The sequence below is a fragment of the Apostichopus japonicus genome, chromosome 9 (genome assembly GCF_037975245.1).
Source record: "Apostichopus japonicus isolate 1M-3 chromosome 9, ASM3797524v1, whole genome shotgun sequence".
Lineage (NCBI taxonomy): Eukaryota > Metazoa > Echinodermata > Holothuroidea > Aspidochirotida > Stichopodidae > Apostichopus > Apostichopus japonicus.
The window spans coordinates 16,295,957-16,312,708 of NC_092569.1; the positions used below are offsets into that span (position 1 = coordinate 16,295,957).

General features: G+C 33.7%; 1 protein-coding gene across 1 annotated transcript; it reads right to left on the bottom strand.

The window, feature by feature from the left end:
- Positions 1 to 1,264: 1,264 nt before the first annotated feature.
- LOC139973904 (uncharacterized) lies at positions 1,265 to 16,616 on the bottom strand. The gene is made up of 9 exons (XM_071980789.1): positions 16,605 to 16,616; positions 16,461 to 16,506; positions 15,407 to 15,579; positions 14,490 to 14,760; positions 13,205 to 13,378; positions 4,928 to 5,089; positions 3,478 to 3,650; positions 2,637 to 2,907; positions 1,265 to 1,308 (listed from the first exon to the last, which is right to left on the bottom strand). The coding sequence occupies exons 1-9, from the start codon at positions 16,614 to 16,616 to the stop codon at positions 1,265 to 1,267; spliced, it is 1,326 nt and encodes a 441-aa protein (XP_071836890.1).
- Between the last annotated feature and the right edge of the window lie 136 nt (positions 16,617 to 16,752).

The following is a 16,752-nucleotide window of genomic DNA, read 5'->3' on the forward strand; positions in this document are numbered from 1 at the left end:
TACGGGATATCTTAGTTCGGGCATCCTTTCGGGATGACACCCCATTAGGGGAAAGCAAAACAGAAACTACAGGATCATCGCCCTGTACACAAAATTGCAAAACGTGCTTACTTGTCGATTCGACCGGGGCCTTTCAGAGCAACCAAACCAAACGCACGTTCCAAATTCGGCACAAAATTAACTGCCTATCCAAAAATGTCATTTACCTCATCTACTGCAATATTTGTAACTTACAATACATTGGAGAGTCAAAAAACACTCTTAGAATGAGAATGACACAACATAGATCGGCGATCAAAACAAAAAAGATCTACCAACCTGTTGCAAATCACTTCAATCTCCAAAATCATTCAATTGAGAATTTGCGTGTTATTGCCATTGACCAGAACGATTCTTGGACAGATAAATCTAGGAAAGCGAAAGAAAATTTCTGGGAACTAAACCTAAAGACCACGGCACCATTCGGTTTAAACATCAGAAACGATTTGCCGTCCCAGATAAACCAAAACAATTCCTTTACAATTACGACGGAATCGGATTAAAATAATCCGACGCGGATTAAAATAATCCGAATTTCTAATACTTCTGCTCTATTCAGCAGAAATCAGTAAGTCGCTTTGCCTTTACAACCATGCCGACATCTTCTCTATAAAACAGTTTCAATTCCTGCTACTCCTTGTCACTTTCGGTGATCATGCACTGAAGAAGAGCTAGTTTTGCTCGAAAGCTCTGCAAAAACCAAACATTGGCTGTTTTACTTCCAATCACTTACCTAATTCAATTATTGTATCTCACTCGAGATCCAGCCTTTCTCTAAATGCAGCATAGTTGTTTAACAGTTTTTCCGTTATTCCTATATATATATATATATATATATATATATATATATATATATATATATATATATATATATATATATATATATATATATATATATATATTGTAACCGAACTTGCATAGTACTTAAGCTTTGAGGGCTATTCTTTAAGCTGTATAAACTGTTTACGTAATGTTATGTCGGGAAATCCCCGTTAAGTTGTTTACTATGACGTAAGTAATCGTGCACCTGGCCTCTCGGTCTCCGGAAGTCTGGTGACTGCAACACTAAGGCGGTGCTCTTTGAAGTAGTAACTTTCTCACGCGCGTAAACTTAAGCCATTGTTCAGGCTAGTATAAAAGGAGCTGTTGGTACGTGCAGCGAGGGACTCTTTGCCAAAATCTCGCAAGACGTCTACGTACGGTACGTTATCATAATCATTTACTATTATCCAAGTTGGTAGGTTTCTAATACCACAGCACCGTGTTTAACTGTTCATAGATATTGCAAGCGTTTAGAATATTATTGGATACATTTGTGAGTTGTATAAATTGTTAGCAAACTGCGATATTTAACTGAGGGAGATTACGCCCAATTATTTAGGAGTAACGTTATTGACCGATTGTTATCATTTTACGTTATTCAGTAGCGCTGTGAACTACGTGACAATGTGTGTACTTTAGTAGAGATCAGTATTCTGCCGTGATTGTATATTTTTCAGTTAGTCCGTAAGTAGGAACATAAGTGAATAGCCTAGGTCAGATATCAGAAAGATACGTTACTGCCATTTAGTCAATCGATTGGTTCTTAGTATATTTGCATCTGTTAACGGTATTGCAGACACCGTTTAGTTAACCCTATAGCTTTTAATCTGTTTACATATTTGGACGTTGCGTTTAGCACCGCGTTTTACGTTGCGTTCCGCGCTGCGTTGGGCGCCGCGTTGTACGTTGCGTTATACGCTGCGTGTGGCGCCGCGTTGGACGCTGCGTTGGGCGCTGCGTTTAGTGCCGTGTTCTACGCTGCGTTTAGACGCCGCGTTTAGGAATTGCGTTAACCATTACGTTATGCGTAATGCAAGGATAAGCACTAAGTAAGAACCTTTAATGAACCAAAGTGTAAGAACACGGAGGTCTGAATAAACGGTACCACTGTGCCACGGGCACTTTAACATCTTCTCCATTGTGATTATTTTGTCGAGACTCTCTTCCGCCAACCCCATCATTAAAGACTGCCCCACCAGACAGGGAAGTGACGTTACAATATATATTCTGTTTCTGGTCAATTCCCTTTTCTTTGTTTGTTTTGTTTTGTGTTGTTTTTTGTACTTTCCTAAAGGGTTTTATTGCTGTGACCATATGAGAGCAGGGTAGGAAATAGGAGATTTCATACTTTGGAATAACATTTCATTTCAATATATCTCTACTTCCTGGTTGACACTCAGATCACACGGGAAATGAATTTGACGAAGAATATTCTAGGTTAATAATCATATTTTAGAGCGACTTTTCAAGTAACTATATATATTTTCATCTGTCTATGCAGAGTTTACTACCTTTATTGTTGGAACACATTCAGTCATAATAGTAGTAATAATACATGTGGGTTGCACGTTGCCAAATGTCACATATGGCACATCTTTCAGAAATGCTAATTGTTTATTACCTTTAAATTTTGTATTGATATATTTATCGTATTAATAGAAACACTGCGTTAGTCATATATAAATACTGCTGTTCTTAACTTCCAAGTGAGAGTTATACCTCAGAACAGCAGGGAAACGCAAAGAGCAACCACATGACATAACATATATACGTACCTGTAGTGCTGGAGCTATCGTATTCTCCAAGGCCAACTAAACGATACTTAGTCTCTTCGTCGCTGATCCTAAACAGGTCGTACCTCGCAAAATAGGGATCTCCATTCACGTTGTTTAAATCAATGCGAAGCATGTAATCCTTTTGGTTAGTTAAGAGTGATATTTTATCGTTGCCAAGCCAAAATTCATTATTGAGGAAACCAAAGCCATCTCGGTAATCATACCAGTCTCTGTAAAACTCCACGGAACCATCGACCCGGCGTTGGAAGACCTGGTTTAGTTTCAAAACAAAAACATGTCATATTTGGTTTGAACATAACGAACCATTTGTACGATGTACGGGTTAGATGTATCAGTGTGGTTAGTGTATAATGGTTCGCCTTACGTTGAAAGATACGGTAGCATGTGCACCATTTAGATTCTGCTTTTTCTAATGGAATACATTTGGTATCATATAATTTTGCCCATATTGCGAACAGTAATATGGCTATAAAAATATTTTGAGTTACCGAAGAGAAAACAATCATACTTTAGGAAGATTAATGGTTACTCGGGAAGTCATTATAAGCGTTAATAAAAATACATCATAAATAATGCATAAATATATAAATACATAGCGGTAAATTTGACTCTAAGTATAACGTTTTCCTGAGACTTAAATCAAACTGAAAGATATGAATAAATAATATATGCCTTGTCGAACGAACCAGCAACTGTTACATACATAATCTGTATAAAGGAATCGCTTTTTACTAAACCAATAAAATATAAAATATCAAGATACTTCAGGAAGCACGCTAAAATATAAATTAATTAAGGGTAATATTATGTATGTTCTTACCGTCCAACCTCCTCCGTCAATTGAGTTATTACAGTAAACTTGAAAAGGTTCATTGGCTCCATCTGGCTTAATCAGATAAATTCCAGATTCAGAGGAACTCCCTTCACATTGGTCGTAAACTTCTTTACAATCTCGAGGATATTCTGGCTCTTGGTAGAAAAAGTAGGAAGAGTCTGAAGGAATGAAAAAGAAAAACTTGTAAGAAATGAATGCGATCAAATTTAAAGAGAACTACCAAACTCGACGTCCCGTTTACCGGTCTATCGATAAAATTGAAAATTACGGTTTGCAAAAACAAACAAAAACTGTTTTTCAAAATAATGAACATAAACCTTCCATACTGATTCTTGCTTGGAAGAACAACTTTGAAGTAAACATTGTAAATTCGTAAAAGAACAACAATGACACAGTGAATTCTTAAATAAAGTAACAGAATCTCCCACTCCCACCGCAAGAAAAATATCCTGATAAGTACTGGTAACATTGTCTATTTAATTCAAAACGACAAATGTTTTCCTCCTTTTCATCGTCGCGAAAAACATTAAAAGGCTTCCATTTTTTTTACCTTTTTCGCTAGTGTTAAAACATGTTGCTTTTCAATTTTTCGATATTTTTGCTTTTTTTTTCACCAAATTACAAAAAACCAGAGTATACCTTTCTGTGAAGAAATAATTATGACTTAAGGTAGTAGGTTTTGGTTCATATATAATTACTCATATTAACCAAAAGTATGTGAAGACCGCAAAAGCAGAAATAAACATAATTGTCAGTCAATATCATTAATATGACTGATCGATTAAGTTTCTGTAATACTGTTTTTGATGATATTATTTTTAAAACGGTACTGAATATTAAGTGAGATAAACAATATATATGTATTTATTCCCCGATGGGTAACTCTATAATGATAGTTTCCTAAAGGCATGAAACCCAAATTAAAAATTAAAATTAAATAAAATTCATACCGAAATTGTAAATGAAGTAAAATAATTTAAAAAAATGCCGATCAATTCTAGCAGTTATGTTTGTTTAAGACTAATCGACAAATGTTGGCGTTCTTTAGACCACCGCGAGAAACGTTAAAAGGCTCTCAGTTTTTTTACTATAAATTGTTTACAGTCAGCGATAAAAGCGGGTTTAGTTTCGTTTAACAGTATTTTTTTTTCCAACCAAATTAAATAATCCACAGTACGTCTTTATGTTAAAAAAATACTTATAATATATATTAACCATTCGATGATGATATAAGGTAGTAGGTACTAGTACATAGTTAATTACCACATCACGAAACAGAAGTATAACAGCATATTAAAAAATGGATGTAAAAAAAATCAGAAATCACAATAATTGTCCTTCAAAATCAATGATATCAATGATTAATTAAGTTAGGTGAATCCTATATATCGATGGGTACCTCTAAATTGAAAAAAAAAAACAACATGAAAATTACATTCATAATTGCAATGGGCGTCTTTGGAACTAGTAGTTACCTTTTGTAAAAGGTTCATGTAAAAAGTCGTTGAAATAGTAAAAACAAAATGAAGAAGAATGATAAATGTTTCTAACCTCCAGTGCTTCTTTTGTTCCTCCCAGAACTTTCCCGTCCAACATTCTATAATGGAGATATAAAAATTAAAATACAAAAATCAACAAAGTCACTTAAAGGACATTCTGATGGGGGGGGGGGGTGGGGTCGTTTGTAAAGGGTACTTACCGCCGAAATCGATTCAGTTCAAATGCACTTTTAAGTTGCTGCTAATTTTTGGTTAAGGTCCAATTTAGTGAAATCAGGGATCATTAGGCTAACTATATCATCATTTAGGTCATCCTTTCACTGTTAGAGAAGCATTTACTTTGACCCCACTTGTGTGACAAGGTTTCTGTATTATTCATATTACGATCACTCTGTTTTACACATATATTAGCTTCTTTGTAGGAAACATTACGGGAAATCAAGAGACACTATTCCAACACTCTATTCCAACTCAGTATAACTATTCAGTTTATAACGTATATAGAACTTTCGTTAAGCCGTGACATATTTTAATGAAAACAAAATGTGCTTCTATTCGACACTGTGTTGTCGTTGTGCTTACTTCTTGGCATGGTTGTTTGAAGACAAACTTTTCAAAACTATTTTTGAAACTATTTTGATGACAGAATGACTGAATAAACAAGTAACACACTCAACGCTTATGTTGTCCTGTTTCCCACCCTTAAACTGAATAACCTAGGTAAAACAATATAGTAGAAGTTCGAATTTTCGCGACATGAAGTGAGAAAGTAATATGACTCCTTCCCGTAGGAGAAAATATCAACATTGAATTCAATGAGCGTTTTGAATTAATCTATAAAATACAAGGAATTTGAAGGCTTGAAACCGAGACAAACACACTGTTTTCTGGACGTTTTCAATTTTCATAAATATCTTTCATATTAATGGTCAGGTTTGCGTTTTTGTAATAAAAGGGAAATACGACTATAGCAGTGCTTACTTGAATTACTTATTGTTTAGTAAAATGTTTAGGATTTATGAAAATATTACGAATTGAGTTTAATGTACATGCAAATGCGTTTTGAATTATCCTAGTTAAATGAGTCTTTTTCGTATCTCTGAGCCATTTCTGCATTTTGTCATTTGATCTTTTTTTTTTTATATATTAGCACTAATCGAGAAGGCAATGGGTGGTTCTTGTCATTTGTTTAAATTGTTTTTAAAATATTTTGATATTCCATGGCTATGTCGTCGATGTCATACCAAGGAAAACATGCTCTAAGAACACGGTAGAGAACAGTTGATTTTTTCTTTTTATGTAAAAAAATGAGTATCTTGGTAGAATAAATATGTTTCAGTGGTGTGTGTCCCGATCAGATATTTACAATAGTGTTAAATTTTGTTGTTTGGTTTATTTAAAGAGTTAAACGAGCCGAAGCAACTATATTCTCTCCTTGGTATGTTGGTCTGTGTTGATGGTAAGGTTAATTAATGAAATATATGACGAAAGTAATATTAAGATATTGTATTTTATATATGTACTGGTACTTGGTAAATTCACATCGAATATAATCGATTCAGTATTTACAACAATTGTTTGTGATTTATGAGTATGATTTATGATTTTAAGGCATCATTTCACAAGATCTAATTTGAATATAAGAGACGTTTTAAGTCTGATTGATTGCTCTGAGTTTCTGTACAGTACCCTACGTCTTATAGTTCACCTTTGTTTAGATGAAATGTCAAATATGAATGTTTAAACTATATTTTTATGAATTTAAGGCATCATTCCACAAGATCTAATTTGAATAAAAAGACGCTTTAAGTTTGATTGATTGCTCTGAGTTTCTGTACAGTACACTACATCTTATAATTCACCTTCGTTTAGATTAAATGTCAAATATGAATGTTTAAACTATGTTTGTGCAATATTATTGAAAGACTAGACTCGGCAGCAAAATGTCAAGAGCGTTAACATTTGTTAAAATTGATAATTGCTTTCCTAAGTTATTCACAGCAAGTTGTAGACTGAAATTAAGTATAAGGTTTTTATCTAATTTTGAGTTACTTCATAGATTCCTTAACTAGGTTACTTGTTATTTTGAAAGGTATAATTGAAAACAAATTTGTCAAATGTTTATATTTCTTGGCTCAAAGAAGGAGAATGCCTACCCTAGAATATCAGCAATTAAAATTAAAAACTGATTACTGGTAAAAGCAACATTTATCACATCATGTATGTAATATTCGATACCAAATATCGTCCAACAGAATATCTAATACATATCCAATTAATGGGAAATAAAAATATTTATTTGAGAGAGATTTTAAAGGCCATTATCTTTAAACAAGATAAACACGATACGGTTTTAGAGGCTTTGCAAGAAATTCTATCAAGATTTCCTTGATGAGATGTCAAGGAAGGAACGCGATCAAAACACAGGAGAAAACAAACTATGATGTCGATTGATATAAACAATGAGTCTTGCGGTAGAATAAATACCTTTCTATAATAGTGGGTATACTAAGTAGCTATTCACAAATGCCAAAATCGTTGCTTTGCTTACACAATTAAACAAGTTAAAACAACTTTAATCCTTTTTCTACTTTTGATCTGCTTTAGTCTTGAATGTAATAAACGAAATATAAGTTTGGTCTTTTGAAAGTATTGGATCTTATTTTCTTGATATATAGAAGATAATCGTTTGAATATTTCCAGCAACTTAATTTTTTATCATTTATGAGTATTTTTTTATGTAAAGACGACATTTAACCATTTAATCTAAATTACCTAATCCGTTAATAAGAAAATTTTAAGTTTTATCGATTGCTTCAAATAGTTCCTATTATTTTTTTCAAGGCATTAAGTTATTGGTATTGCACTGTACCATGTATCTAGCAAGTCACCTTCCGTCATGTAGTTTTTTAAAGTATATATTTGAATTGCTAAAAATGGATAATGGAACTATGTTTGTACTATAGGATTGATGTACTAGCTTGGAAGCAAGTTAAAGTTGGCTTAAGGAAAAATTTCAATTAATCTTTGTTAAAGAATCCACGGTTATATCCTTACATATGATAAATATTTTCATGTTTTTTTGTTATCGATGGTTGTTATAGTTTATTTGCTATGTTGGACGAAATAATTAAATACCCGTTTGAAACGTGATCGTTTCCACGATATATAGGCAAGTCACTCTCAATTTTAAATTGCTTATTGTATTCGTTAACAAAAGGAAATTCTTATCGCTGTTTCAGGTACATAACTGATATTTAAACCCCTTTTCAAACCAAACTTATTTATGATATGGTGTAATATAATTGATTTTGTTTTATTGCGTACATGAGGTAGATCACAATGCGAAATCTAATTATATTTTTTTAGAATAAGTTCAAATTATCAATAATTTACAAACAGACAAATACATCAATTGAACACCGACAATTAACTCAAACAGCGTGGTAGAGAAATTGAAAAATCGTATTTAGTATAAAATTATTGAGATAGAAATGAATTTATCAATATTAAATTTTCAACTTAAACTTATTAAATAAGTAGATTAAGTACAAACTAGCTAGATTGCAAAGATAGAAAATACATCATTTGAACACCAAATATGAGCATGGTAACGAAAACTGGCACATTAATATTAAAGTTCGAAAACTGTCGATTAGAAATCACTTATCACACTTAAAATACAACTTCAACTTGAATTTGACATAAGATGAAAGAAACTTACGGTTTCTGCCTGAAAAGCTGGAAGTTGAGAGAAGAGTCCCAAAACACAAAATGTTAGGATGAACTGCATCTTGACGATTTTTTCTGGTCTTAACGATCACAAATCTCAAGAAGGAATGAAGTAAACTTTCTGGCAGCGAACCAGTTCAAACACTTTATGAGCTTACCCTGCGTACTATGACGTGGTTGTTGACACGTGTCACCGAAGAGCTGAATAACCATTTACAATATACTATTTGTTATAACCAGGATGATCACGTAAATAAAAACACAAGCTAGCAGTTTTTTCCATTGTCCCTTAAAGGATAGCTTTAATTGTATAGACGTAATGCGATGTTGCTTAAATGGTCACATCAGTTATATTGCATTCATATACAATCTCAAACCAATTCAAAATATCTCTTTCGATAACACAAATTATATCTCATATATATTACACTCAGCTTATTAACCTTTCACCTTTTAGTACCTCCGTAAATTTGAATCCTTACGTACCACTTTCAATTAACTGAATTTCGTTTGCTGTAGCTTACCATCAACAGTTAAAAGATGTTAAAGAAACTTAAGCAGTGCCAAAATTTAAATATATATCTACAATCAATAGGATCATTTAACAGTATCAAACCTCCATATCTAGGGAAACACCAGTTTTTTCTTTGATGAAATTCCCACCCTATGCTCTCTGCAAGTTACCATGTTTTTGTGAAATTACCCAGGATGCAACGTTTGCATGACGTCTCACATGCACCTCGGCAGAGTTAGACTTGCCGCTATATATGCAGATACTATTGTAGTACCGCTGCACACAAACAACGCTCGCGTACGATATATGCTGAAACTACTAAACTATCACTGATTTTCAAGTAAATACTAATAACTTAAGTCACCATGTAGCAACGTTGCGTTCAATTTTGAGTAATGTATACAGACGAGATGAAGCCTTGGCCTAAATAGTGTATCGTCCAATATCCACAATCGCAGTTCAGGTAACAAGTAGTTTCTATATTCCTAAGTCATAGTAACACTGCTCGACATACTGTGACTGCGATCATCACTTCGTTGATGAAAAATTTCGTTCATTCGAGTAATTCAACATGACTGAGTCCCACATTATCCCAGATGACTATTGCGTAGAACTGACTCCATCACCCCGACATAAGGTGCGACAAAAATAAAAGTAGTTTCAGAAAAATATGATTGAGCCGTAGTTTAGAATTCGGAAGCAAACAATGACAATCACTGTGCGTCTGTAAGTCTTAACAAGTTGTGTAAAAATTAACTATATTAATATTATTTAAGTTGGCAACGCATTTTCAGGAACTAGTCAGGTTCATGTATGACGTCGTAAACAGTTGATTTTCTGCCCCCCTCTACTCCAATATGGAGGATAAGGGCGAATAATGGGATAAGGGCGGGGATTTTTTTTTTTTTTTTTTAGCCAATGAAGTCGTAAAGGAATTACATGATAAATGTCATTATTGTTGGCGTAAAGTTGCTAGTAATGTTTGAATTTTGGCATTGCACCTTCTCCTTAACCAAAACACTTAATATAAACTGTCATTTTATGGAAGATCTGCAGAGCAATATCGTCAAAATCATATATCTATTAATTTTTAGCATTCTTTTGATTTAAATGTATCGTTGAATAATTTTTTTAACCAAAGAAGACAATGCAGATACATTTTCGCCGGTTATGTAAACGTATGACATACTTCAAGATAGCTAGTTGAGGTCGCTGTATAACTAACTTCTAGTCGATGCTAATAAACAACAACTTTCTACTGATGGCTTTGATAAGACAAAGATGTATACAATCAAACCATACGTCATGTGATTTATAAAGATACTTAATTCAACCTCAGATAAACACCTCCATTGACGGCAACAGAAATTAAAGTTCCATCTAAATTCGATGTCGACGGTATACATATTCTTTTTTATTTCTTTGTTGTGGAGGAGGATAGGAAGGGGAAAAGGGGGTGGGGGTTGACAGGAGTAATATACGAATGTATGTTGTACTCAATGATCACATTCGCTCAATCTCTTCGTATCGGCCAAAGCTCATTGTGATGATTATGTGGTTATTTATACTACTCAATTGTAACAAAAACGGGGGGGGGGGGGGGGGAGGATGGGAGGAGGAAAGGAAGGTAGAGGATTGGGAATAGACGAATGTATACTGTAATCAATGATCAAATTCGATCGAACTCTTCGAATCTTACAAAATTGTACGAAAAACACTCATAGTCATGATTATGCGGTTATTTACTACTCAATTGTACCATAAACGTTGGTCGAGTTAGAGATCGGTTCCTTGGTGTTCATAAGGGAATGCATAAGAGGCCTCTAATAAGCTTTTAGATTTGTGACAATGTTTGATATTAAAATTGCAATATCTGACTTACTGCGTTCACTTTCAAATACAGATGAAAAACAGATAATTTTTTTTATTTCTTTTAATCAGTTACTTGCGTTCATTAGGTGAGCAACAATAGAAAAATTCAAGCACCGTAATAAATATCCCAAAGTTAGAACTGCATCATGTATGTTTAGTGATCTTGAATGGTATAATGGTTGATACCGAAATGACACGCGAAGTGTGAAGGCATTCTTGCATATGCGGATATGTTATTTTATAAACTGAGGGCGCTGTCATATCTGGCCTCATTACTAAGTGACGTGATGGTAGTCCAAACCAACAGATATATTATAATGTGGTGGTGCGAAAGTTAGTTTATATTTGCCTCAGTTTCCTCAATGTTCGAATCACATGACCCGATTAAAGTATCTGTACGTGTTTATCAAATTTAAGCTTCGACCTTTCCAGTTTACTGCACTAAAAGTTCAGTGAAAATGACACCGTTCTATGAAATTCATATCAATATTAATTATATATATTGAATTATCTGACATTATAATATTGAGGTGAATAAAATTCTCCAGATTTATTAACGAGTCCGTAGATTCTACGAACTTCAATCAAAATTTACAAGCCCCGCCCAACATGTCATGCGCCAATAATTTTTGTTTCTGTTTACGACCGTTAGGCCTATAGGCTTACTTTACTTTCGTGACTATCCTGTCTTAGGTCCATTCTCTTGTTTCTTTCTCTCGGTCTTATCGATGTAGCTGGTGGAATTGTGTCATTTCCTCCCATTGCAATGAATATACAAGTGTTTTTAGACGTTTCCTCAGTTGAATTGTAAAAAGTGGATGACACGCGTATAGGACTGCGTTAAAATATTGATCGTGCCGCATGTGTAGACTATTTGTTTACATTTGTGTAACTAACATGCTGACATAGGCGGTCGCAGTGATTTTACGGTAAACCATAAGGGCAACAGAAAATACATTTCTTTCTTTTGATTGCGACAGCTTTTCTTATTAAACCCATCTGGTCGGTGTGCATTCAGAATAAGAAACATTGAATCTACTTCCGTTCGGAAGTTTGTTTTCCGAAATTCATCAGCAAACACGTATTGAGACTTGAATGCACGACAACATCTAAGAAAGCCATCAACAAAATTATATATATTAAACTATTACTGAGTTGGTTATTTATTTTTGTCTCGATGTAGCTTTTGGGTACTTCTAATATATACTTGATCGGACGATTTTGTATGTTAAGACGACCATCATACCTTACATCATAGTTTCCTAAAAGAATACGTGTCTAGTTCAATGATGCAGGACACAGCTAAATATACCTTTATGGTTCTTTTAGGCGATTGTTAAAAACATTATTCTTGGACGGTAGATGTGATGGGGGGGGGGGGGGGTAGGTGAGTGGAGGATTGCTTAGAGGCAACACCTGTAAAATGAATCTCAATATGAATAATATTTTCTTGTATCTTACATATTGGACAAAATTCCGCGGCATTCTCGATTACTGTGGAAGTCAATAGGCGGTGAACTTCAAGGTAAGGTTTACATTGTGACAAGCACAATTACAGACTGATGTTATAACCCAATATTTGAGATCACTTTTGATCGAACATATACAACGGCGTATGTACTACCTCGATACCAATAGGTTTACAAGAATTTCATGTTCAGCCCTTTGTAAATATAAAAAAGCTGACATTTTAATAAAGAAATTATATTTCTAACCAATATATTTACAACTCAGAATAATAATAAAACAAATAAAACACTCTAGAAAAAAAGAAAGCAACAGCGTCACTTGATAAATACAACATAAAGGGTTCATATTTCACATGAAAAAAAAACTCACGATGGATGAGTCTGGAAATATTTTCATCCTTTTGTAATATTCATCATTCAATGCTGAATTAAAGAGATTTGTTGTTAAGTTAATGGTCCATTATTTAAAAAGTCTAGAATATATGACGATGATACAATGTTTGGCGATCATTCTAGTTGCTGTTTAAGGTCGATGTATTACACTGGACGTATCTTCATTTCTGCGTATTTGAGGTGATAAGATCCACCTGGAAGATCATACCAGAATATGCTCTTGTAATACGTACTGCCAGCTGTGTACAGTCCGTTTAGGTTACAGTCATAATAAGAATCATAGCAATGGGTACCGTACCACCACGCTCCGTGACAATACTGAGCCAAGTGATAATTAGAGCGACGATCGTTGTCGCGGTTTAACGTCGAAAATGTCTGGTTCCTGTGATACGCCATCCTGTCGTATGCTGCGAAAGGAAAACACAAATAAGTGATGAAGTAGACAGGGATCTTTATTATATTATTTATTTACACTTTTGAATTGTTTTATACTTATTAAATAGTACATGCATTTTAGGACTGCTACATTTGATGGAGGTATACAAGCTCCACAACGTCTCCTGTAAGTATCTTTGTAAAACATAATGTTGATAGGTTCAACGGTTTGTGGCAAAATATATACTTATGGTGATCAGATGTGATGTCATAGATGCCTTTGAAAAGTCTGATGTTTTAATAAAATGTAATTCCAATGTTGGGAACTTTTGATTCCCTCAAGGTTAGTTCTGAACAATAAGATAAAAATCTAGCAACTATTTGTTGTCTAGTGTACAGTACAAACAGGACATCACACCTGTTGCACCAAGTTAATTTATTATACCAAGTTACTGCAAATTTCAGCTTTCATCATATCGGCAAGTTTTATTAAAATGCTTAGAAACGTTTTTCTTTCATCAGTAATCTCATTTACCCTATGATTATCCTAGGAGTTTGACAAGTCTATATATTTCTATCTTTATTTTAAATTAGTAAAGAAGGTTTCCTTTAAGCTTGTAATATATATATTTTTTCATCTAGTGTATATTCCTTGCTTTCGTAAAGGGTTTAAGTAGTCTGAGTAAAGGACAATGTTGTGGGATGATTGTAGGACGGTAGGAAATTCGAGGCAGTGATGAGATGGAATAATTTAAAATAAATATTCGCTGTGAAATATGGGAAACAATATTTATTATGAAGTTCATTTCTAGAGCAGATCTCTATTTCTACTTCCCGGTCAGCAAATCAGGTTTTGTATTTTTTTCTTTATTGGAAAACTATAATATATAGCCTATAGGCAAAACAGTTGTGAAAATTATCATAATATTTTTGTCGATTAATTTCATTGAAGTGATCAAGGTAATGTGCATAATTAGGTACTATATGAATCGTTACTCACGTTTTGGTGAGCGGAAGTCTATTGAGACCGTATTCCCTTAATAACCGTTCTTGGTTAGGATTTATGTCAAATTACCTTTTCAAATGGTGGCTAATATAACAACATATAATTATACAAGAGCAACTACATGCAAGATTTCGTACCTGTAGTGCTGGAGCTATCGTATTCTCCAAGGCCAACTAAACGATTCTTAGTCTCTTCATCGCTGATCCTAAACAGGTCGTACCTCGCAAAGTAGCGATCTCCATTCGCGTTATTTAAATCAATGCGAAGCATGTAATCCTTTTGGTTAGTTAAGAGCGATATTTTATCGTTGCCAAGCCAAAATTCCCTATTTAGGAAACCAAAGCCATCTCGGTACTCATCCCAGTCTCTGTAAAATTCTACGGAACCATCGACTCGGTGTTGGAAGACCTGGTTTAGTTTCAAAACAAAAACATGTCATATTTGGTTTAACATGATGAACCTTTCTGTTATGTACGTTTGATGGGTATGATGTATCAGTGCAGTTAATGTTTAATGGTTCGTCTTACCTTGAACATATACGGTAACCTGTGCACCAATTAGATTCCTCTTTACTAAAAGAGTACGTTGGTATCATTTAATTTATTATCGTGTAGTGCATTGCACTATGGCTATACTAACATTTAAAAATAAAGAAACCCTTGCAATGAGAGTCAACAATAATAGTGGGGTACATTAATGTTTTTTAAGCGTTAATAGTGAACACATATCTAATACGGTATTTCAAACATGTTGAAAACATATTTCCTCCTGGAAAGGTTTATGTGGGTTAAGTTGTCTACAGTAACACGGTTAGAATTGTTATATTCTAATTCCTTTCGGAGGTGCTATATGTGCACTAGAACAGAGAACGAAGTTTACACGTTTTCTTGAGAATTAAATCAAGCTGAAGGACATGAATAAAGAATGCATTCCTTGTCGAATGAAACAGCACGATAGCAAGATAGCTTTTAAAACAAATTTGTTTTTCAACATACTGCACTCTAAATATTGAAAATATAAATTAATTAAAGGCGATATTTTGTTGTGTTCTTACCGTCCAACCTCCTCCGTCAATTGAGTTATTACAGTAAACATGAAAAGGTTCATTGGCTCCATCTGGCTTAATTAGATAAACTCCAGATTCAGAGGAACTCCCTTCACATTGGTCGTTAACTTCTTTACAATCTCGAGGATATTCTGGCTCTTGGTAGAAAAAGTAGGAGGAGTCTGAAGAATTGAAAAGAAATGACTAAGATCAATTTAAATTGAATCGCCAAAGCATCAAACCAAACCAAAATAAAGTGAAAATTTCGGTCCACATAAATCTGTTTGCAAAACGTTTAACACAAATCGACAAATTGGAGAAACCTATACATTTAACCCTCAAGAAGAAGGCTATATATAGTAATATCCTAAATGAAGTAAACGAATAAAAATAATCCCGATCAGTTCTGGTAGCTATGTCTGTGTAAGTTTAAACGATAAATGTTAACCTCCTTTAGAACGCCGCGAGAATTACTAGAAGCGTTTAATATTTTTTATTTACCTTAAGTTGTTTTCAGCCTGTATTATAATCGAGTTGCTTTCGTTTTCATGTTTTTTCTTTAACCAAAGAACAAAATCCAGACACACCATTATGTGAAGAAAAAGTTTAAGCACATTACCCAGTCGATGATGATACAAGGAAGTAGACTTTGTTGCATAGTAAATTAACACATCTAAAAAGATATGTATCAATATATATTAACCAATTGTATGTGAAGATCATCAAAAGCTAAATAAACTAAATATATACATATATATATATATATATATATATAGTTGTTAATCTTTATCACTGAAATGGCTGCTTGATTAAGTTTATGTAATTCCGGTTTTGGTGACACACATGCTTTTCTATAAAACCATTAGTAGTGAATTTTAAATTGGATAAATCCAATAAATGCATTTACTCATGGAAAAGTAAATCTACCATGATGGTTTTCAAAAAGCTTGAAATCCAAAATGAAAATTCAATTTTATACTTGTCATTTCTTTTCCCCCAATAATGTTAATATTCTTGCTAACTAGGAGAGGAAAACGAAAAACCTATGACAAATATCTCTTACCCCCATTGCTTCTTTTGTTTCTGCCAGAATGTTCTCCTCCAACTTTCTAAAATAGAGATATAAAAATTGACATATGAAAGTCAACAAATTCAATAAGATGACATTCCGAAAGGTTTAAAGGTCTCGCTTCTACATACTACTTACCGTCGAAATCATGTCACGCTGAGAAAATAGTTTTAAAACATTTATAAGTTGCTGTTTATCTTCGGTTAAAGTCGGATATGTTGAAACCAGATATCGTTTTCTATGTCACTGTTATGTGACCTTAATTATTTCTATGATAGTGAGGCAT

Excerpts from the sequence above, each read along its gene's own strand:
- LOC139973904 (XM_071980789.1), bottom strand. Across the intron at positions 15,580-16,460 it reads AAACAAAAGAAGCAATGGGG|ACTCCTCCTACTTTTTCTAC; the intron begins GTAAGAGATATT and ends TCAATTCTTCAG. Across the intron at positions 5,090-13,204 it reads CGGACTGTACACAGCTGGCA|AATGTTGGACGGGAAAGTTC; the intron begins GTACGTATTACA and ends TCTCCATTATAG.